We start from the raw sequence: 21,446 nt of genomic DNA, 5'->3' as shown, positions 1-21,446 counted from the left end.
CCGGCTGGGACGTGAGGAGAGAACACGTCTGAATTGTACTCCCTCCGTTCCTTGTCAACTGACTCAAATTTACCTGTCAACTGACTCAAATTTACCCATATATAGATGGATCTATGTTAAAAAAAAGTCTAAATACATTAATAAAAAATCACTTAATATGAGACGGAATGAGTATACATGAAAGTTTATCAAGAAAAATTTATTTTAATTTTTTTTTAAAAAAATTATGGTAAACATGTTATTCCATAAACAACTAAAAATAAGAAGGACAGGACCCCACAGCGGCGTTTCCCCACGTAAACTTCCGGAGCGGCGCTTACGCTCACGAGCCAGCTCCCTCGTTCGAGCAACAATGCGCGACCTTCAGCAGCTCCGCTTAACCACAGGCCCAGCAGCGCGTTACCCAGAAGCAGCTCCGCCTAGCTGCTTTGCGGGAGTTGCGCAACGCGTGGACCCATCCCGTACCGTAGTGGCTTTTGCGTCGGGGTATCCTGGCATCCACGTGGCCTGAGCAATATCAATCTATCGATTCCTACATCGCTGCTGCTCAGCTGGTACTAGCAAGTGTTGCTTTGCTTCTTCGTTTTCTCGCTACTGTTGCCGCTTGCTGTTGTATACACAGAACACTCTCTTCTTCTGGCTTTTTTGACATGAAAATTTTAAAACTTGAGTATGGGTTTTCGGTCGATTTAGTACGTAGAAATTAATCAATATGTAGACATAGAAAAACAACATCACTTTCACATATATCTGAATGTGTGACTATGTACCGGCGCACCCAAACCTACTTACCGGCCTATCGGTGTCAGTTTATCACGGCTTACTTGACAGTTTATCAGTATCTACTTATCAATTTAACTATGTCTAGTGTTGACTTATCCACACTTACTTGCTAAATAATTGTGCTTATTTGCCGGATTAATTGTGCTTTCTTGCCTGGGTTAAGTGTGTATAGTTGTCAGGTTACCCGTGCCTAATTACCGGATTAATTATGGTTACTTGCCGGATTAACCATGCCTAATTGCCGGCTTAACTGTGGTTACTTGCTGGGTTAACGGTGTCGAAATGCCGGATTAATTGCGGTTATTTGCCGGGTTAATTGTGGTTACTTGCCGGGTTAGCCGTGTCTAATTGCCGGGTTAATTGTGGTTACTTGCCGGGTTAGCCGTGTCTAATTGCCGGGTTAATTGTGGTCATTTGCCGGGTTAAGTGTGTCTACTTTCCAGGTAGTCGTGACTACTTGCCGGGTTAAGTTTGTCTACTTGTCAGGTTAGTCGTGCCTACTTGCCGGATTAAATGTGTCTACTTGCAAGGTTAGCCGTGCCTACTTGTCAGGTTAATTATGATTACTTGCTGGATTAACTGTGTCTAATTGCCGGGTTAATTGTGGTTACTTGCGTTACTTGCCGGGTTAACTGTGTCTATTTGCTGGGTTAACTGTGTCTATTTGTCGGGTTAATTGTGGTCATTTGCCGGGTTAAGTGTGTCTACTTTCCAGGTAGTCGTGCCTACTTGCCGGGTTAAGTGTGTCTACTTGTCAGGTTAGTCGTGCCTACTTGCCGGATTAAATGTGTCTACTTGCAAGGTTAGCTGTGCCTACTTGCCAGGTTAATTATGATTACTTGCTGGATTAACTGTGTCTAATTGCCGGGTTAATTGTGGTTACTTGCGTTACTTGCCGCGTTAACTGTGTCTATTTGCCGGGTTAATTGTGGTTACTTGCGTTACTTGCCGGATTAACTGTGTCTAATTGCCGGGTTAATTGTGGTGCCGAATTAAGTGTGTCTACTTGCCAGGTTAGCTTTGCCTAATTGCCGGGTTAATTGTAGTTACTTGCGTTACTTGCCTGGTAAATTATGGTTACTTAATGAGTTAACTGTGTCTAATTGCCGGGTTAAATGTCTCTACTTATCAGGTTAGTCGTGCCTAATTATCGGGTTTAGTGTGGTTGACGTGGGTATGGCCCACCGGATACTCACCTTCGGTATACCCGCTGTGGCCTAGCAGGAAGTCCACTCGGAGACCCACTACAAATCCATGAAGCAAACAATATGACAACTGGATAATACACCATGAAAACTTAGTAGTGCGCAACCAACTTCACAACCGAGGAGTCCTCGACAAACGTGACAACCGAGTACTACGTGACATGGTGCCTAGCGGTGTACGACGTGGCAATACAGACAAGGACCATATGGCAATCTCCAGTGTCTCAAGAAGTTACATGCAAGCATTGCCGCATTCTCATCTATCTTGCATGCACAGGAATTTTCTCAAACACGTTGCCTACACAGCCTACCAAGGCATGGATCTTGCTTACACGCTCAGTCTTGCACAGGGGGCACCAGCACACCTATAGAAAGGGAGAAAACGACGATGATATATGCATGTCCAGTACCCTGCACGGCACCCGCACCTGATCGACCTGCGCGGATGCCAAGCCATGGCATCGAGGGCCTCCCCCTTCGGTTACCACTTACCACACATCGTGGGCGCCATCTCAGGGGACTGCGCCGGTGGCGCTTCCTACAACCGCACCGTGCCTCGCCAGCATCGCCCGCCGCACAGCCGCCGGTCTCCTCTCCTCCGCGTCGCCCATCGCCCGTCGCGCCACCTCAACGCCGGCCACGTCTCCTCCGCGCAGGAGATGGTCCTTCCGGGCAGCGCCGGCAGCGAGATCCAAGCGGCGCTGGCCAAGCTGCTCCCTCCGGCAGCCCAGGCGGCTCGCTCCCCCTGCAAGCTGCGGCGGCGCCGGCAGTCTCCTGCTGGTTGAGGGGGGTCTGTGGCTGGGAGAGGGGTGGAGGGAGTCCCATGCGGTCACGCGGCTGGTGCTCGGTCCCTCGCATTTGCTGCTCTTGGCTCGGAGAGGAAGAAGGAAGGAGGGAGAGAGAGAAAGATCGAGGGAGGGGAGGACCGGAGGATCCAGAGAAGACGGAGGGAGAGGAAGGGGAAGGGGCATCGGGGCGACGGGATCAGGATTTATGAATCGTAAAGCGCCGCCCCAGAAGACTACGTGGGGCACGTTCCCCACGTAGATTGTCCGAAATAAGAAATACTTGGTATATTCAATTAGCTTAAGCTTGCTCTAGAGTGTTTGGCTAAACAAATTTCTGTTGCCTAATGCTTGCCAAAAATATTAGCAAAAATCTAAAGAGACAAATATTTTGGTCCTGACAAAAAATATGGTAGTACCCCTAGTACAGTACGGAGTAGGTAAGTTCTGGTCTTCTGACACAATCCAAGTACACTAGCCACCACCATACGTCCATACATTGTGAGCTGTCGTTCTGCAATTAGCATGTCGATTATAGGGGTTATTATTTTCTAACCAGCAATATAAGCTTTAATCGAGATTTTAAATCCTTACATATGAAGGCTGAAGATTCTAAATACTACGACGAGGACTAAATACCACAATTCATACTTTTTTTTTTAGAAGGTCAAGGCCATATATTAAAAGTAAAAGAAAATTACACGCGAGTTCTTGTAGATAAATGTCGTTGTCTTTCTCTTGCACTCGTTGGTGACGCCGTGAGCGAAGCTCGATGCTACTTCTGAACCTCCAAACCACGTCGGAACCAGTGAATCGTTGTTGATGTAGCAACAGGAAAAGTCGCCAGTCAGAGTCAGAAGACGTTGTCGACAGTGATTTAAGAAACATACAACCATCTCAAAGAAGAAGACGACGAACGGGGTTAGATGACGGATCCAAGAAGACCTGGCCGCACTAACTCCACGATGATGTCGAAGCTGGACGAGTCCCATCGATTGAAAAAGGAACCAATAAACTGAAACGCGTAGACGTCCTGCAAAGCACAAGCAAAGAACCAGATCCACCGCTCCAGAAGAGTAGCGACCATAATTCATACTCGTACCATTTTTAAATACCTATGCACTGTATTATTATTGTCATAGTTATTTATTTTTCTAGTAAATTTGATTTTTTTTTGAAAATGATCTGAATTTGTTAATTCATAAAAAAGTATGAGTACAACACATTAATATGATCAAAACGAACATAGATATCGAAGATTGAAACTAAAAGGAGCAAATTTCGAGTGTGAACTTTTTTTTAGTCGAATTTCAAGTGTAAACCTAAGCATAAGTTTGGCCAGCCCATTGAGATTTTAGGATCAGTAATGACTGACCCAGTCCACATACAAACCGAGCAGGCCATGGCATAGAGTGGACCAAAAGTACGCAAATCCATCATCTCTCGAAAGTAGAGTAAATTACACAAAACCACCACAAGGGGATATGATTTCACATTAGTACCAGTTTACGTTTTGGTTGTAAAAACCCACCGGATTAGTCTAATCCCTCGATCGCTAGCGAATAAGCATGTCTCTGACCGGCCAGCGTGTCCTCCAGCTCATCATCCAGCGTGCCCAAAATCTCTCTGCTTGCCGGGCCGTGACTCTCTCCGTGTCTTCTTCTTCCTTCGTCCACTCTCTCTCTCTCTCAGGACGAAGCTTAGAGACGCTCCTCCGGGCACCGCGCCAGCGGCCTCGCCGCTCCAAGCTGCCGCTCGCTCCCCGCACTGCTCGCCGCCGCTCGCGCTCCGTGCGCGGGTCGCCCCGCGCGCCGCCGCTTGCGCCGCCGCGCCCCGCCCGCTCGCCCCCGCTCCGGCCGCCCCTCCGCTCTGCGCGCTGCTCGGCCCCCCTTCCGCAGCCCCGCGGCTCCGCCCGCTCGCCCCCGCTCGCGCTCCCGCTCGCCGACCTCCCCGACCTCCAAACTCCCCGACCTCCCCCGCAACGGCTTGCGTCCTCCTCCCGATCTGCGTCAGCGGCAACCCATGATCCCGATGGAGGCGCTCAACCAGCTCTGGACCTGGTGACCACGCACCCGGATCTCCTCCTCGCCGACAAGCTGAGCTGGCTGTCCACCCGCTGCGCGCCGGCCTTGTCATCCTCCCGCAGCGTGCCTCGCGGGCGCACCCCCACTCTCTCGTCCTCGTGCGCCTCCTCCCAACAGTGGCCGCCGCCGCGCATCGAGGTCCAAGCCGCCGCCGCTTGGAGCCAAAATTAATAGCCACGTCGGAGTTGGGACAAATGCCACGCTGGCCCGATAGTGGGCCCCAACGGTCAGAAACGTGTCTAAACGCCAGAGCTAGGCGTTAAGCAAATCCGGCGTTTTTTTCAACTAAAAGGTAAACTGGTATAAATTCTGCGCGCGGTGGTTTTGCGTAATTTACACCTCAGAAATAAAAGGTACGCAAATCCGATCTCCTCCTCCCAGCGGCGAGCCAATTCCAGAAATCCCCTCCTCCCGGTGGCGACGCGAAGAACGCCGGCATGAGCGTGTTCGGCGGCGACAGCTGGGGGCGTGAATCGCAGCAGCGCAAGCGCCACCTCGACGACCTTATGCTCCCTGCCTCGGCCTCCTCCCCGTCCGCCTCCGGCGGTTCATTCAAGAGGCTCTCAAGTGGCAAGTTCGCCTGCCTCGTCTGCCCCCACCGCCCCGTCCTCGACTCCCCTCTCATGCTCTCCGTAAGCAATCCGCCCCCCCCCCCCCCCCCCCCCCCCGCCCCGCGGTCACCCTCGTGACTCCTGAGACGATGCGTGATCTAGGATCCCGCAGCCATCGTTGTTATGTTGTATGGCTTGCATTAGCATAGTCTGGGTGATCGATTCACGTCATTATGTCATTTGATCTGCTTAGAACCGACGTTCAGACTGATTTGGGACTTCGGTGCCCGTATGCCAGTAAGACTGACCTTCTGGTGAATTATGAAATAGGTTTTCTGATGAAAACGATTGGCGATGTCAAGTTACCGCGTGGAGTGACGTGGCGCTATTATGTCGTACCGAAATTCTGTGTAACAGTTTTTGTCACGCCTAGGATAAACTCATCCTCCGTGGACCGTGTAAAATCTTGTGTATGAAACATTTTATGGGGCAAATTTTACGGTACCTAGTACTTCTATTAAGAAGGGAGTATCAGCTAGGGTTACTTAGTAAATTCACCTCTTTGATACGGAGTAGTTTTTATTTTTCTCGTAATAAAATTGTATTATGTGAATATAACTATTAGTATACTCAAAAACTATAATCATTAAAATATCTTTGTGTTAGATTGCGATTCTACAATTGTTTTCACTCCCTTGTTTTTGAAGTGATGCTCCATATACCTCTGTTGGAGTATTAGGGAGTACCGATTAATCTGGCCCCTTGGATCAAAGAAAAATTGGATGGCTTATATTCATTTTGGGGTATCGTAAATGTTCTCTTTTATGGATGTTCCTCGATTGTTTTGAATATGTATTAAACATGCTTTGTGCGTGTCACTGTTCTAATCCTTTCCAGAACAGTGATTAGTTTCTTTTCCAATGAAATGAACGGGGGCAACTTGATCCTTTGGTATGAAAAGTTCTGTATGGTGCAATGTGCATGAATTTACTGTTGAGTGCTTCTGTAGAGTTATATTTGCTGATCTGACACATTAGATTGGTTCATTATTGTGCATATCTTATGATTCATCTTGCTGAACGTCATGAATTATCATGACATTTTATTTGATTGCCATCTCATTTGAATGAACAGATGCACAATAAAGGTTCACGGCACATTGCAATAGAATCTAGGCTGAGGGAGAAAGAATTGTCAAGGCAGCAAGAGATAAACAAAAGACTGGCTCTTTCTTCAGAAGCTTCTGTTTCGCAGTATGGTAATCAACATCCTGGTGTTAGGCCTAGTGATATGAAGGAAAAACCATTAATTGAGCAGACTCGAAGGGCTATTTTGGAAGCACAATCAAACAGATCCAACAATTTCAGTGCCACCAAGGAATCTCGTGATCTCGTGAGGATGGAAAATTCTTTGTACCCTTATTTCCGAGTTGCTCCTTCCCGTGTCTCGTTGGAAAAATGGACTGGAAATACTGGGCCTGCTGAATCTAAAAGCAGTGAAGGAGGACCCTCTAATGGCAATAAAAAACCAAGCAAGGTACTCTCAGAGTGTCAAATAGATCTAAAAAAACGCCAGGAACAAGAACTCAGGTTCACTGCTTCGGGATGGAAACGGGACTGCCATGGAAAATGGTACAGAGATGAAAATGTGAGCATTTTCTGGTGTGGTGCTCTTTTATTAAGTACTCCCTCTGATCCAAAATAAGTGTTGCGGTTTTGAACTAAACCTAGTACAACTTTGTACTAAATCAGCGACACTTATTATGGATCGGACGGAGTAATTGTTAGAACACTGTATATACAAAACTTTTTAGTTCAATGTTGTAGTGTTCTGTATTGCTCATGCACAATTTTAAGTTGATTTATCAGCTTATTTGCACTTCAAATATCAAGCCTCGCTGTGTAGACCACACTTCCATGCTTTACTAAGAGAGTGAAATTAGTAGATATAATACATAAGATGTTTGTCCCGAGGCCCCACAGAAAAGAACTCTTGTGCCACCAGTTGTATTCATCAGATATTCAATCGTCTTACATATTAAACATCCATTGGTGAATGACAGGTTGAATTTGACTCCGATGAAGATGATCCTAACATCTGTGTCGGTTAAGCATACAAGAAGGCATTCTGGATGCTTCAGAAACCTTGAATTGTCATTTCAATACCAGATCAAAGACAATCAAGCCCCTGAAAGACTGGTGCTCATCTATGGCCTCAGCCAGCATGATTGACTGGTTAATTGTAATGCAAGTATCCTGTCTAACAAATCAATACAGCATTGACGTTAAGGTGTGCCATTACTGTTATACTCTCCTTTGTCATCATTTTTGGCATGATATATAGAAAGATGTTGTAATATATAATGTGCTCACGGAACTGATTAATTTGTTTTGTTCATTACCAAAACATGTGTGATGATACTTGAGAAACAAAGGGTTTACTTACAGTGTTACTCCGTACTATATATCCGATAATGGTCAAACATCAAAAGATGCCCATGCCTGGATCTGCTGTCAGCCTATGTGAAGATACTATTGGATAAACCATATCTACCAATTCGTATTTGGAGCTTGATACATGCTGGCATCGGTTCAGGTTGTGTGACCCAACACCAGCATGCAATTTTCTTCATAATCCATGACAGAAACATTTCCTGTCCCCGGCTCCCCGCTACTTGGAAAACCAGTATTCTTTTATAAAACAGGCAGTGCCAAATGTCCAAACCAACTTCATCAACCAAGCAGGATTGCGTGCAATATAAACAACAAATCTGACCAATTAGTGATCTCTATTAGCTTTCGTTTTCTTTTTAATCACAAAAAGGACTTTATTTTTAGTTTACTCGACAGCTATGCTAAAAATCTCAAATTTATTTCACGGTGATCAATCTTGTTCAAAGAAGTCAATGAATAGCACATGCATCTTAAGTTTGGTCGTTACCACATATCACAGCTCATAATGCCTTGTTTATCCTTGATACCAGCTGTATGTTTCTCCTGTTCCTCTTGACTCTTGAGAGGCTCCTGGAGATAATGTTATAAATGGAGTGATAACATAAGTGTGTCAGTGCGTGTATGTTTACATATTATTAGCCAGAATGTATTACTTCTGAATCTTATTATATACTGCCTCCGTCTAACAAAAGATGTCTCAAGTTTGTCAAAATTTGGATGTATCTAGACATGACTTAGTGTATAGATGCATTCAAATTTAGTCAAAGTTGAGACATCCTTTGTTGGATGGAGGAGTACCTTGTTTTGGACCAGCTTTTATGGGGCCTTGCAGCCCTTTTCTGTTGCTCTTAAGACATGTCTGCTTATGAACATTATAATTTTTTTGTCCTCATGCTGAACAGATAAGCAGTAGATACTTATTTTTTTTAGGTTTCTGGAATATTTGAGCATACATATGTCTGTTGTTTGTTAACAGTGACAACATTTGATATTGGCATATCCTGTCTATAAATGCTGCAAATGTTGCTTTTCAAGAGCATGCAAAGGTCATGAGACAAGCAATTTGTTGCTTGTGTCCTTGCATCTCGGTATTGTTCCACGTATGATTCTTGTGAAAGAACTGTTCTCAAAAGAATAATTTTCTAAAACAAAGCAAATATCTGCTCTGTTTCGTTTCCAGGTCAGATTTGACCTTGAATCAAAGACGTGTAGCCAACCATTGGGATAAACTCGGCTAAAAAAAAATTGGGATAAACTAATCAATTTAATAGTCCTTTCTTACTCATTTGATCCATTATGTTTTACCACTGTACCACGTTAGTTGTTTCAAGATTAGGCTGGCAGCTTTGTTTAATTCCCTCTGCTTGATGAAAATATTATATGCAGGCCCCATACTCTATTCTAAACATGGTCTGGACATCACTTTGGTAATACTATATAAATGTTGGAGTTGACTTACACTGGTTTCTCGTGTAGCTACAAGCGGTTGAAAGGAACCATAGCTTCTTTTTTGTACTCATCTTTCGGACATCGACGTGATCTCAAATTATACGCATTTGGTAACACACTACTATCCAGATGTGCTTTTCATGACAGAGGTACTAATAACATTTTTATTATACAACAAATAAGAGAAGAAAGGACTAGTTATTTAACTACTGAGGTAATATAGTTGCACTAGTTTTGTCCATTTGTCTGACTTTTGTACTCCCTACAGTTGAGTCAGGCTTGTTGCTTCTTCCTTCAGAAGTTTCAGACATCTCTATATAACAAGCTTCTTCCCTCTGAATCCTTTGCCACATCCTGTTGTTCACTTTGCATAGCTTGGTTCGTGTTATCAAACTCAAAAATGGCGAGTACTAGTTCCGCAGAAGGTGCAGCCCTGAATTCCTCTGACAAGGTCAAGCTGATCACCGTCCTGAGCATCGATGGTGGTGGCGTCAGAGGGATCATCCCAGCCACCGTCCTCGCTTTCCTTGAAGAGGAACTCAAGGTAATATAATTATAAACATAAGTTCATCTACAAGCATGCTTTCTACTGTTTCCATAGGAACACTGTCACTGTGTTCTGTGAACTCATGCATTCTCTGTGTAGAAACTGGATGGGCCGGATTCTAGGATCGCAGACTACTTTGATGTCGTCGCTGGCACGAGCACCGGTGGCCTCCTGACAACGATGCTCACAGCACCAAAGAATGGGCGGCCACTGTTCGATGCCAAGGATTTGGCCCAGTTCTACATCGATGAGTCGCCCAAAATCTTCCCACAGAAGTAACCATATCATCAAGATTAGCTTTCTTTTTTGTTCGCAGATTTTGTTTTTACTGCAACATCGTTTTACCCGATCAATGGTCCATCACCCTATGTATGTGCATATTGGTGATTATTTATCCAGTAAAAAAAAGTGATTATTTTAAGGGTAAGTCGATCGCCATGTTGCAGGAATGGGTTTTTCTCTAAGATCGGCACAGCCCTTAAGATGGTTGGCGCGCCCAAGTACGATGGCAAGTACCTTCATTCGCTGCTCCGTAAGTACCTCGGTGAGACGAGGTTGGATGCAACTCTAACAAATGTGGTCATCCCAACCTTTGATATCTCATACCTGCAACCAACGATTTTCTCGAGCTTTGAGGTACCATGTCGTTAGCTGATCACATCCCCTAGTGTAATGCTGATATATATATGCTCTTTGCACAAAGACTGTTTCACCTTAAGAAATGTGAGAAAAGTGAACTATATTGTTTCCACTATTGCAACATTTTGTCATTGTCGCTATATTGATTTAGCTATGGCCTATGGATAATGTCTGATTGGTTTGTACCTGAAATTTATTTTACAAATATAAGTAGTTGTGGGGGGCCTCTTAATTCCAGCCATACATGTCAAGCTTATTGTCATTCTCACAGTATGTATTTATATTCTTTCACAATGTTCTGTCTCTTTAGCCCCAACTTAGGAAAACCAAAGAGAGTAGCTGATAGGCTACTAACCAACATGTAGTATTATATAATGCTTAGAAACCACCAACCTAGTTTTATGCAATGTAACTACGTACCAACTGCTTAGTTTCATAGTCAGACCAGATTCAATTCGTTGCTAAGTCCTGTCATCTGAGACTCTGGATGGTGTCGTAATCAACGTAATTAACGCATCGTAAAAAGAGTCCTTGTTTTATCAGAAAAAGAGTTGTGATTTTTTGTTGCGAACACCTAATGAACTGCATGCTTGCATGAACCTGGTACACCATGATCAGTTGAAGCACCAGCCGGCGAAAAACGCGCTCCTGTCGGACATAACGATCAGCACCGCAGCTGCGCCGACATTCTTCCCGGCACACTACTTTGAGACCAAAGATGGCAAAGGCGAGACCAGGGCCTTCAACCTCGTCGACGGTGGCCTCGCCGCCAACAACCCTGTAAGCCAGGGCCTTGCCTCCACATGCACCATCGCACTATTCACAATTAACTCAATCAGAAATCTCACTAAGTATTCTTTCAAAAAAAAAATCTCACTAAATATGTGCATGGCTGCAGACGCTGTGTGCGATGAGCCAAGTGTCCCAGAACATCATCCTTGGGAACGGAGACTTCTTCCCGCAGAAGCCGGTAGACTACGGCAAGTTCATGGTCATCTCCTTGGGCTGTGGGTTGAACCCGAAAGAGAAGTACAGCGCTAAGGATGCTGCCAAGTGGGGCCTCTTGAACTGGATCATCAAGGACGGCACCGTCCCCATCGTCGACATGTTCAACGCAGCCAGCGCCGACATGGTCGACATCCACCTCTCCGTTCTCTTCGGCGCCCTGCGCTCCTCCCATCACTACCTGCGCATCCAGGTACCTACACGCCAGAACACCGAAAGAAAACTACCATGAACATCTTAACTATCGTTTCTATTTACATGGGAATTTAGCTGGTGGTTTGCGCGTGATCTGTTTGTGTAAGTGCAGTATGATCAATTGAGCGGAAGCGCGGGATCGATCGACGACTGCTCGAAAGAAAACATGGATAGGCTGGTGGAGATCGGGGAGGAGCTTCTCAGGAAGAACGTGTCCCGGGTGGACCTGGAGACCGGCCGGAACGTGGAGATGCCCGGCGAGGGCACCAACGCCCAGCAGCTCACCAAGTTCGCAAAGCTGCTCTCCGACGAGCGACGCCGGCGCAAGGAAATGCCCCAGATCAACTAGCAAGCGATTTGGTCGCCTCTATTGTGTGTGTTGAATTTTTGTTCGTTTGGTTTTCCATTCGATTCTGTCCTTCATGATCTTACTTTGCTGTAATTAATAAACCAATAATGCTTGTGCAAGATGCTGAATAACTGTTCTGCTTGTCACGTCGTGGACTCGTGGGGTGCCGGTACAAAGTGTTTGTTCTCACATTGCCTTGTTTTGCCGGATATTTTCTGAGTCCTAGCATAGTTCATATAGTACTCCCAAGCCTAGTAACAGACCGGAGCAATTAAACGAGTCATGTGCTGTGCTGCCCACAAGCCTAAATCAAGGCAAATAAACATGGGAGAATGTTTGAGCTGTGTTGGTTTAACTTGTAGGCCAAGCACACTAATCAATCACATAACATAAGCATGAGATAACGTTGAGCCGTTTAGCAGTTCAGCTTGCAGGCCGAGAACACGGGCTGTCCTAATCCACACCGAATTTCACTTCCTCTCTCCAACAAAGGATGTCTCAACTTTAACTAAATTGAAATGCATTTATACACCAAATCATGTTTAAATACATTCAAATTTTGACAAACTTGAGTTGGACGGAGGGAGTACTATATTTCAGCTGTCTCGATCTTGCTGAGGCATAAACAGATTGTGCACGTTACTGGTGGTTGCCCAATCGCATATTTTGGATGCATCAAAGCGGACAAGCCGCGTCATCAGATCATTAGATCAAGTTATTTGACCGTGGAATATGATTGCTGTCTTACGCGATCAAGGTGACCTTAATCGTCCTTCTTTCTGTTTCGTTCACGTCATTGACATTGCCTTGGTCTGGTATACTCTGATTCAGTTCATTCATGGAAGCTACTTATGTAGTAGTCCGTAGTATTCTACAGTATATCGATTCCTTCGAAGTGATACATACATATGATGCTGTGATGAAGAAGCAACACGTACGACATATATGAAGATAGGATGGTGTCGATAAGAAATTATGGTAGAGAAGTCGTCGATGTTCTGTGAACTCAACGGAAGAAATTGCAGTGGAATTAATCAGTTCGATCAAGGTGACCATAGTCGTCCTTGTTGCTTCTAAGTACTCTGATTGCGGTCACGTCATTGATATTGGCTTGGTATGGTACCATGATTCAATTAATTCATAGAAAGTTACTTATGTACTCCTTGTTACTTTGAAGAAGGAACACGATGAACATAAGATGGTGTCGCTAAGAAATTATGGCAGAGAAATAGTCATCTTGTCTGACCAGCTCAAAAGCCCAGACACTACCCGTCGCTCGCGTCGCTCTCGGGCGGCTCGGGTGAACCCTAGCCGCCGCCACCCCCCGACCAGCCCTTCCTCCACCTGCCCCTCGCCGTCGCCGGAAGAAGCCGCCGGGCAAAGCCCGTGCGGCGGACGGTGGCGGCGGGGCGTTTTCTTCCTCGGCGGCGTCTCACGGCTTGGTGCGCGGCGGCGGCCGGCGGCGCGTGCTCCTGCGGCGGTTGGGAGAGCTCCTGCGGCGACCGGCGGCACGGGCTACTGCGACATCGGGGCGTGCTCCTGCGCAGGCGCGGTGGTGAGTGCGGCATTCCCGGGCGCTTCTTCTCCCCGGCTGCGCGGATCTGGGCGCTCGCAGCGGCGTTCTGCCTTTGTGGCGTCGTGGTGGCACGGCTCGGCGGTGCTGGTGCGGTGCTCTCGGGCTGCTCGGATGGCTTAGAGGTGAGGTGGTGCGGAGCTCTGCGGATCTGCTCGAGGGCGCTCAGCCATGGTGGCCCCGCTGCCGGATCCGGGCAGGTTCGGGCCTCGCGGGTGGAAGGTGGTTCAGCCGGGTTGCGGTTGGTGGTTGGTGGTGTGATGCAGTGATGGGCGAAAGCCATGCCTCTGGTCGCCGACCAGAGCTAGCAACGGTGACGTCCGCGGGCGCCATCGCTTTCTTCAAGGCGTTGCTGTTGTGGTGCTGTCCTCTCCAACCATCCCCGATGTGAGCTCCTGGGAAAACCTCAGGTTCAGGCTTTTCTGGACCGGATGATGGTGGCGCTCGGCGTCGTTCCCCATATTAATGGCATCGTCTTTGGAGTTGACACCGGCTGGAGGGACCGGGGGTCGGAGGCTTGTGGATGTGTTGCGATTTGTGCGGCGACGACAATGGTGACGAGGAAAGCAGGGTCTCAGCGTGGTCTTCGGCGTCGACCGTCTGTGGTCTTTTGTGTTTGTCCTTGCAGCGATCTATGTGGAAGCGATGGTGCCAGAGCTCTAACTTTGCAGAGTTTCCTTCTGTGTCTGCTTGTAGCGAAGTCGGAGTCGCCGGCCGGGGGTGCTGTTGTTGATGACGATGACGCTGTGATGGACGCGTTGTGGGCATCTTGCGGTTTGGTGGCGATGGTGCCTCGTGGAAGGTGGTTCGATGTTCGGCGATCTACAACGCAAGACTTGCCTTTCTTGCTGTCAAAGCTTGTCCTCAAAATCGGAGCTGCCTTGTCCTCGACGTGTGGGGCGACTGTTTGGCATAGGCCGACGTGGGCTTTAGGCGGCTGTCGTAGTGGGGGCTTTGTTTGCGGTCATTTGCGGTGAAGTCGGAGTCGCCAATTCGAAGAGTGATGTGTGATGACGATGACACCTACGAACAACCTCGACGACGGTCTTCCCCCTCGATAGTTCGTGTGGAGTGCGTGTGGTAGCCAGGTCGGCTTGTGGTGTCCTATGAGCTGTCATCTTTGACTGCTCTTGTGATTGTTGTAACGGTTTTTGCTCGGTTTTCCGTTAATTAACCGGGCATCGAAACTTCTTCTTAATTAATGAGACGAGGCAAAGCTTTTGCCTCCGTTTTGAAAAAAAAATGGCAGAGAAATTGTCCATGTTCTATGAACTCAACAAGAGAAAATGCAGTAGAATCAGTTACCCCCTCCGATCCATATTAATTGTCGAAATTTTGTCCAAATATAAATGTATCTATGTCTAAAAAACGTCTAGATACATGTAATTTTCGACAATTAATATGTATGGGATGAAGCAGTTCGATTTAGAGTCCGGCTGAACCGCTTGAGGTGACTTTCACAACTCCTTCACGCTCCTACTTTACTGTCTGTCCCCGCACCATTTGCTTAGAAATAAGTATGTTTTTTGTTCTGAAGAATTCAGAAATAAGTTCATATATATCTTGTAATGCTAATATCGACCAAGTACCAACAAAAAGTATGAGTATTGAATATTGCTACTACAAATTCGGGTGTTGCAAGTTGCAACCCTCTCTGATTTTTTCAGAACTTGTTCGAGCAAGTGCAATACATCTATCTACCGTAGTATTGATCCATGGGCCTTGCAATATCTATCTACCGTAGTATGGGTCCATGGGCCCTTATTAACTGCTACCAGATGCTGGCCCATGGACGGAATCATATTAATTGCTACCAGATGCCTGAGATGAAGTTATCTGATCGACATGAGCCCTCTCCTGAAGAAGTTCTTCCTCGAGGTGGGCGTTTCTGGTGATCTCCTCCTCCACCTCCAAGGCGAGCACTTCCACCCTCCGCTCGAGCTGGCAGACGTACGCAAGCAGAATCTCCTCCCTTGCCGTCGTCTCACAGCCGCCGTCAAGGCGATAGCCGCAGCCACCTTGATCTAGCTCTTGTGTCAGCATCCTTTTCCCCATTTCGAGGCTCCCCAAGATAGTCATCAGATGTGGAACCATCAGTCCTTTCAATCCTAACCCCTCCTCATCCTCCTTCTCTCGATCATCAACACCTTGCTGCTGTATTATCATCTCCTTATCTTCTTCTTCGTCTCCGGCGCATTTGCAAGCTCCCCGTTCATCCATGTCATCGTCTTCGTCGTCGTCGAACGGACCAAGGAACCGCTGCTCGTCTCCCTTCTGCGGGGCGTCCGCGTTGAAGTTCCAGCCGCTGATCCGACGGTTCTTGACGATGTTCGTCGTCGCCGTCTGCTGCCGATGGCACGGCGACACGCAGCGCGCCTCCCCTGCAGAGGCACAGGCGCAGCAGAGGAGTTCCTCCGTGTCTTCATCCTCATTGCAGCGCTCCTCGATGCTCGGCACGACGACGAGCACGTTACGGACGAGGTAGTCCTTGGATCGGCATCCTTTGAAAAACGGGTGCCGGAGAAGCTTCTCGGCCGAGGGCCGCTTGGACGGGTCGTGGCAGAGGCAGGATGCCACCATGTCCCTGAACGCCCTGGAGAGCTTCTTCTTCTTGCTGTTCCTGTTGGCGTCGTGCTCCAGCTCCAGCTCCAGCCGGACGCGGGAGGAGCTCGTGACCCGCAACAGCATGGACTTGGACGGCGGCAGGTGCGAGAGCGGCGGGCGGCCGTGCGCGAGCTCGAGCGCCGTGATGCCGAAGGACCAGATGTCGGCCTTGATGCCGTAGCCGACGTGCGAGTGGATCACCTCCGGCGCCATCCAGTACGGCGTCCCGGCCATGTCGCTGAAGTAAGAGCTCGAAGTCCCAGAAGAAGAACTCAGCACAGCCGCCTTTCCACGAGTCCCACGGCTACCACGAGGGACGTGGCAGAAGGAAGTAGCCGCCGATGTCTCGTAGATGGACGCGGACACCCCAAAATCCCCCAATTTCACGGTGCCATCGGAGTCCACAAGTATGTTCCCGGCCTTGATGTCGCGGTGGATGCGGCCCTGGCCGTGGAGGTAAGCCAGCGCGTGGAGCGTGTCCCTGAGGGCGATGGCGACGCAGGGCTCCGGGACGCCGTCGGGGAAGCCGTGGGAGAGGATGGAGTGCAGCGAGCCGGCGGCCATGAACGGCATGACCACCCACAGGTGGCTGCCCACCGTGAAGGAGCAGTGCGCGCGCAGCACGTTGGCGTGGGACAGCAGCGCCATGGCCTTGGCCTCCCGCCACACGTCCTCCAGGTTCGCCCGGGAGCGCTCCAGGTCGATGGCCTTGATGGCCACCGGCGCCGAACCCAGCGGCAGGCACGCCGCCTTGTACACCACGGCGCTCACGCCGCTCCCGATCTTGCACAGCAGCCGGTACGACTCCCGGTTCAGCGGGTACTTCGTCGTCGTCGTCGTCTTCGCTTCGTCGTCTGCCATTTCTAGCTGTGGATAGATCGGTAGAGCGTCTCGTACGAGGATTGCATGCGTTTTGGTGAGAGACAATATGCGTTTATATATTGTGGGGATTAAAGCGATCTGATGATTGGGGAAAGTCATCCGTGATCGCTTGCGTTGTGTGGCCAGGACGAAGATTCAGGTGAGAACTGAGGTGGTCCACTGTTAGCAGTTACGTGAGGCAGGAAAAGAAAAGGGTCTCACGCGGTCATAGGGCCTTTTTGTAAATGAGATGGGTTTCTCGTGATCGTGGGTTTATATGTGGTCTCATTTTGCATGGTGGTTGGTGTGAGACGGCAACGGATGATTGCCGAGAATTGTAGCTCTGCCAAATGGTGCCGCCACTCTTGACACCTCACAGCTGCACTGCACTTCTTGGGTGCCATCACTTTGCAGTAGTGGCGGCCCGGTCTAACATTTCAGCAATATTTTGGTAATTTCTGTTAGCTTCAAAATTTAGTCTTTCAAGAAAGAAAAATCGGTTTGCCTATAATTTCACCCCAGCACAAAATCCGATATGTTGTTTGTATTTTCTTAACGAGGGCTGAGTAATTAATTGTGTAACTTTGTGCTGGACAAATTTATGTTCTGTTACAATTTTGATAAGAGCATCTCTAATGGATCTAACAGATCCCTTGTATAGTTTTATGGGCCACGGTAAATCGAGACACACGCTGTATCTAGGACTCCGGCAAAGGTCCAACTCCGCATCTCCTCCACCTCCACCACATGTCCGCCACCGCCGAATTCCGTCAAATCCACCGAGCATGCGCGATACCGTAAACCGGTACTACTTTAAACATAAACACGTAAATCCATAAATTTATGGATTTATTCCGCCCAAGCCCCTGTGATATCGCAAAACACGTAAACACGTTTTTGGTCTACCTTAAACGACTATTACATGCCGGCTATATAAAAGATCTACTATAGATGCTCTAAATCTGGGTGAAATTTGATCGAATTCAAACACAAAGTTCCAAATCGTTTCCGATATTTCCAAATTTTTGGAGGGCACCAAAATTTTGTACAATATCATGGCACTACTGGTGAATGGTGATGGTTGCTTTTTTTTTCTGAGGGGAATGGTGATGGTTGGTAATCACAGAGCAGAGGATTTGGGACTCGAGCGGCGGTGAGCGGCACAAGTGTGGACGGGCCGGTGTTTCTCAAAAGTTAACCGAGAGGCCAGAAAAAGGTTCGGCCATAGAGTTGGAAGACGTGGCAAAGGCCTTTCCAGGCTGGGCCTTAAGTCTTTCGGTCATTGTGTATCTCAGTGCAGCCCGACACAGCGACACCAGCCCATTAAAGTCCAATTCCTTAATTTCAGCCCAAAGAAGATCGGATGGTTGTCCATGGATACCATAAGGCTGGTCACAGTGAAAAGTAACATAAGGTAGTAACATGCATGTGTTACTAGTTTATGTTACTACTTCAATACTGAGTAGTAACATATTTGTGATAACATAGAAACCTCATTTATTAGCTTTATAGACTCATTTTATGTTGGGAAGTGTGATGTGATGGTAATATATCTAGTTACTCCAATCCTCTCTTTTCTCATTAATAACATGACACATCACCTGTCAGGGGGATGATCCCGGGTAGGGTCATGGCGACACAACTCTAGCCGAGATGACGGAGGCAAAGCCGGCATAGTTATATATGCCGACATCGTGAAATCAAACTAACACTAAGCCGGCATCTCAGGCGTATGCCGGCATGACTATTTTGTCTTATGAGTTTGCAGGATAAGGACGAGCACCTTGATCTCGACGATAGCCGAGATCTCTCAACGGTCTTATCCTGACCACGCGGTGCAAAATAAAGCAGCGCCATCATCATCTAAGGAAAAGAGGTCAGTGCCTACGTACCGATGCCAGAGGATAGCGGTACTTTCTGCAGGGTGCCAGGAAAAAGTAAAGTTGTCTTGTCCCCCACAGTGCCACCCGGAGGGAACCAAGCCGCGTGCCCGGCGGGGCCCAAAGAAGATGACGTTAGACCCGGCCCACGTGTCAGTGTGACATGGGCGGCCTATAAATAGAACCTTACCCCTCTATAGAAAGAGGGGGTGCACTTAGACATTTAGGGTTTCTCCTCCTCCTCCTTCTTCTTCTTCAAGAATACAGCTCAAGGAGCGCCATTGTAGAACTTCTCTATCTCGGCTAATACAACAAAGCAGGAGTAGAAGTCTTACCTCGGCAAGAGGGCTCCGAACCTGGGTAAATCCGTGTGTGCTTGTGCAACTTGTGCGTGTTTCTCTTCACGTCCTCCCTCCTCTGGATCCTCCATCGTCCATCGGCCCCAAGTTAAGCCATCCTATGGCATCTGCAGTGACACCACCACGACAGTTGGCGCCCACCGTAAAGCCAGCAGCGGCGCTGGCTGGAGTTTTCATCCGGACGGGAAGCTTTCTCGTCACCGGGGAGCGCATGGTCTCCGGTTCGGTCTAGAGATTCGGCTCTCTGGGCTTCATCGACAACAACGCGGCTGCTTCAACGGCGCATCGCTTTCTTGTGCAGGCCGCTTCATCAACTTCGGCATGCACGAGGTTTATGTTGCTACTGATAGTCCCTGCAGGTACCCAGAGCAGGTGGCGATGGCCGGAAATCCCCCCGCCATCTGCACGGTTCGTGGCCGGAATGCCGACTACCCCGCTGATCGTGTGGATGGTGACGGCTCATGGCGTCGATGCGGGAAGGGATGCTGCAGGAAGTGGCGCGGTCCCAACCAAGTCCGGCAAAACGGCGAAGCTCCCCTTGGAGAAACCGGAGAACATCACCACCGAAGCCAACTCAGATCCAGGCCTCCATCGAACGGCTGACCGCGCCGGTAGCGTCGAACGCTAACCCGGCCTAGCTGCAGGCGGAGTTGGAGTTGGAGAGACAGAAGCTGCTAAAGGAAGCAGTCGATGTCGCTCACGCTTGTCAACAGCTCGACATCTCGCTCCGTGAGTATAACAAAGCCCATGGTCTTAGTTCTACCGCGTTTACTAACCCTAGCCGAGTTGGGGAGGTGCGTAATCGTGGTAAGAACTTGAATGCCAAGATGACAAGAGATGGCAGGGGTGCACCAGCAGCGTCGGCAAGTTTTGCCTCGGCACTGAAGCCAAAATACAATACCCCTGTCAAAAATCTCAGGGCTGCCGAGGCTGCGGCTGAGGAGTTGCCGAATCTTACGGGAGAGGCACTTCGGTAGCAGCAGCTACGCGTGAAAGAGCTGCTCCAAACAGCTAACGAGCAGAATGAGGCGTATATGAGAATGCACGGCAAACCCGGCGCGTCTTATGTTATTCACTCGGCTGCAGATGCCAGTGGCCGCGTTGACAAGCAAGCGTCCTCACCTGGTGGCAAACGGGACAAAAGCATAAACTCTGACCGGAATAAGCAGCAGGAGCGTTATGACCCGGCTCTGGCAGAGAAACAGATAGTCAGGAGGGTTGATGACAGCTAAAGCGGCCTGCGTCCTGGCGACAATCGCCGAGACCAGCAAGAACGTTACTCGTTTGATCATGGACACCGACCTCGGGGTCCGGCACCCAATACTGCTGCAGGACAGCAGGGTGTCAGGCGCAACCCCCCCATCGAGGTGAAGATCGCCGGTATGATCGTTACGATGACGGGTACCCGGCTATGGGCGATGAGGGTTATATCAGGCGAGAGCGTGACAATCTCAGCCCGCTCGGAGCCCGAATTGGGAACGGACAAGTATCACCTCAGGATGCCCGACATCGGCTTGACAGAATTTATTTGTCGAGCTTCTAGAGGAGCAAGGCCCTCCGGGACCGCGTTGCTTTGCGCATCGGATCATGAGGGAGAAACCAGCCCCGGGTTTTCAGCTGCCGAGGGGCACGAGAACGTATGACGGCAGCACTAAGCCGGAAGATTGGCTGGAAGACTATGTCATGGCGGTGAGCGTGGCAGGCGGCAACCGCAGATGGGCTGTACGTTATGTACCCCAAATGCTAGTAGGACCGGCAAGGATATGGCTGAACAACTTGCCGGAAGGCATCATCAATTGCTGGATAGACATCGAGGAAACTTTTGTCAGCAATTTCACTAGCACTTACAAGAGGCCAAATCGTCCTCAACAGTTGTCCATGTGCAAGCAAAGAGACAACGAGACTGACCGGGATTACCTGACCAGGTTGAACAATCTCCACAATTCCTGCAAAGGGATAGTGGAATCGCAAGCCATAGCATGGTCTGCCCAAGGATGCCGACACGGCATCATGCTGTGGCAGAAGCTGCAAAGAGAGATGCCGGCCACTCTATCTGAGATGATCAGAATCGCTGACATGTATGCGCTTAGCGATCCGACACAGCCATCGCTGATGCCGGCAGAA

At 48.6% G+C, this 21,446-nt stretch overlaps 3 protein-coding genes and 1 long non-coding RNA gene across 5 annotated transcripts; 3 read left to right on the top strand and 1 right to left on the bottom strand.

The window, feature by feature from the left end:
- The first annotated feature begins 5,171 nt into the window (after positions 1-5,171).
- Positions 5,172-12,191, top strand: LOC100837802 (patatin-like protein 2). Of its 2 annotated transcripts, none has more exons than XM_014901620.2 (10): positions 5,172-5,489; positions 6,543-7,055; positions 7,471-7,697; positions 9,338-9,459; positions 9,579-9,854; positions 9,957-10,132; positions 10,304-10,493; positions 11,115-11,276; positions 11,395-11,694; positions 11,809-12,191. In XM_014901620.2, exons 4-10 carry the CDS (start codon positions 9,451-9,453, stop codon positions 12,043-12,045), a joined length of 1,350 nt encoding a protein of 449 aa, XP_014757106.1. In that variant the 5' UTR covers positions 5,172-5,489; positions 6,543-7,055; positions 7,471-7,697; positions 9,338-9,450; the 3' UTR covers positions 12,046-12,191. The 2 variants fall into 2 exon arrangements, with proteins under 2 accessions (XP_014757106.1, XP_003574632.2); XM_003574584.4 differs by having other exon boundaries at positions 9,248-9,459.
- On the top strand, positions 5,295-7,639 carry LOC100838316 (sodium channel modifier 1). The gene is made up of 4 exons (XM_024461448.1): positions 5,295-5,489; positions 6,543-6,944; positions 7,471-7,509; positions 7,577-7,639. The coding sequence occupies exons 1-4, from the start codon at positions 5,295-5,297 to the stop codon at positions 7,637-7,639; spliced, it is 699 nt and encodes a 232-aa protein (XP_024317216.1).
- A 672-nt stretch (positions 12,192-12,863) lies between the features above and the next one.
- LOC112271402 lies at positions 12,864-14,861 on the top strand. Its single transcript, XR_002964287.1, has 2 exons — positions 12,864-13,093; positions 13,226-14,861. It is a non-coding gene; the product is annotated as an uncharacterized LOC112271402 (long non-coding RNA).
- A 296-nt stretch (positions 14,862-15,157) lies between these two features.
- Positions 15,158-17,149, bottom strand: LOC100836354 (serine/threonine-protein kinase BLUS1). Its single transcript, XM_003572248.3, has one exon. The coding sequence runs from the start codon at positions 17,081-17,083 to the stop codon at positions 15,422-15,424; it is 1,662 nt and encodes a 553-aa protein (XP_003572296.1). The 5' UTR covers positions 17,084-17,149; the 3' UTR covers positions 15,158-15,421.
- Between the last annotated feature and the right edge of the window lie 4,297 nt (positions 17,150-21,446).

The sequence above is a fragment of the Brachypodium distachyon genome, chromosome 3, assembly GCF_000005505.3.
Source record: "Brachypodium distachyon strain Bd21 chromosome 3, Brachypodium_distachyon_v3.0, whole genome shotgun sequence".
Classification (NCBI taxonomy): Eukaryota; Viridiplantae; Streptophyta; class Magnoliopsida; order Poales; family Poaceae; genus Brachypodium; species Brachypodium distachyon.
Note: the sequence above shows the minus strand (reverse complement) of the source record. Positions and strands in the feature narration are given on the sequence as shown.

Bases quoted from the DNA above. Each gene is read 5' to 3' on its own strand.
- LOC100838316 (XM_024461448.1), top strand. From the start codon at position 5,295: ATGAGCGTGTTCGGCGGCGACAGCTGGGGGCGTGAATCGCAGCAGCGC. The intron at 5,490-6,542 runs GTAAGCAATCCG...TTGAATGAACAG, and splicing joins ACTCCCCTCTCATGCTCTCC to ATGCACAATAAAGGTTCACG. The intron at 6,945-7,470 runs GTACTCTCAGAG...GGTGAATGACAG, and splicing joins GCAATAAAAAACCAAGCAAG to GTTGAATTTGACTCCGATGA.
- LOC100837802 (XM_014901620.2), top strand. The intron at 9,855-9,956 runs GTAATATAATTA...TTCTCTGTGTAG, and splicing joins TCCTTGAAGAGGAACTCAAG to AAACTGGATGGGCCGGATTC. The intron at 10,494-11,114 runs GTACCATGTCGT...CACCATGATCAG, and splicing joins CGATTTTCTCGAGCTTTGAG to TTGAAGCACCAGCCGGCGAA.
- LOC100836354 (XM_003572248.3), bottom strand. From the start codon at position 17,083: ATGGCAGACGACGAAGCGAAGACGACGACGACGACGAAGTACCCGCTG.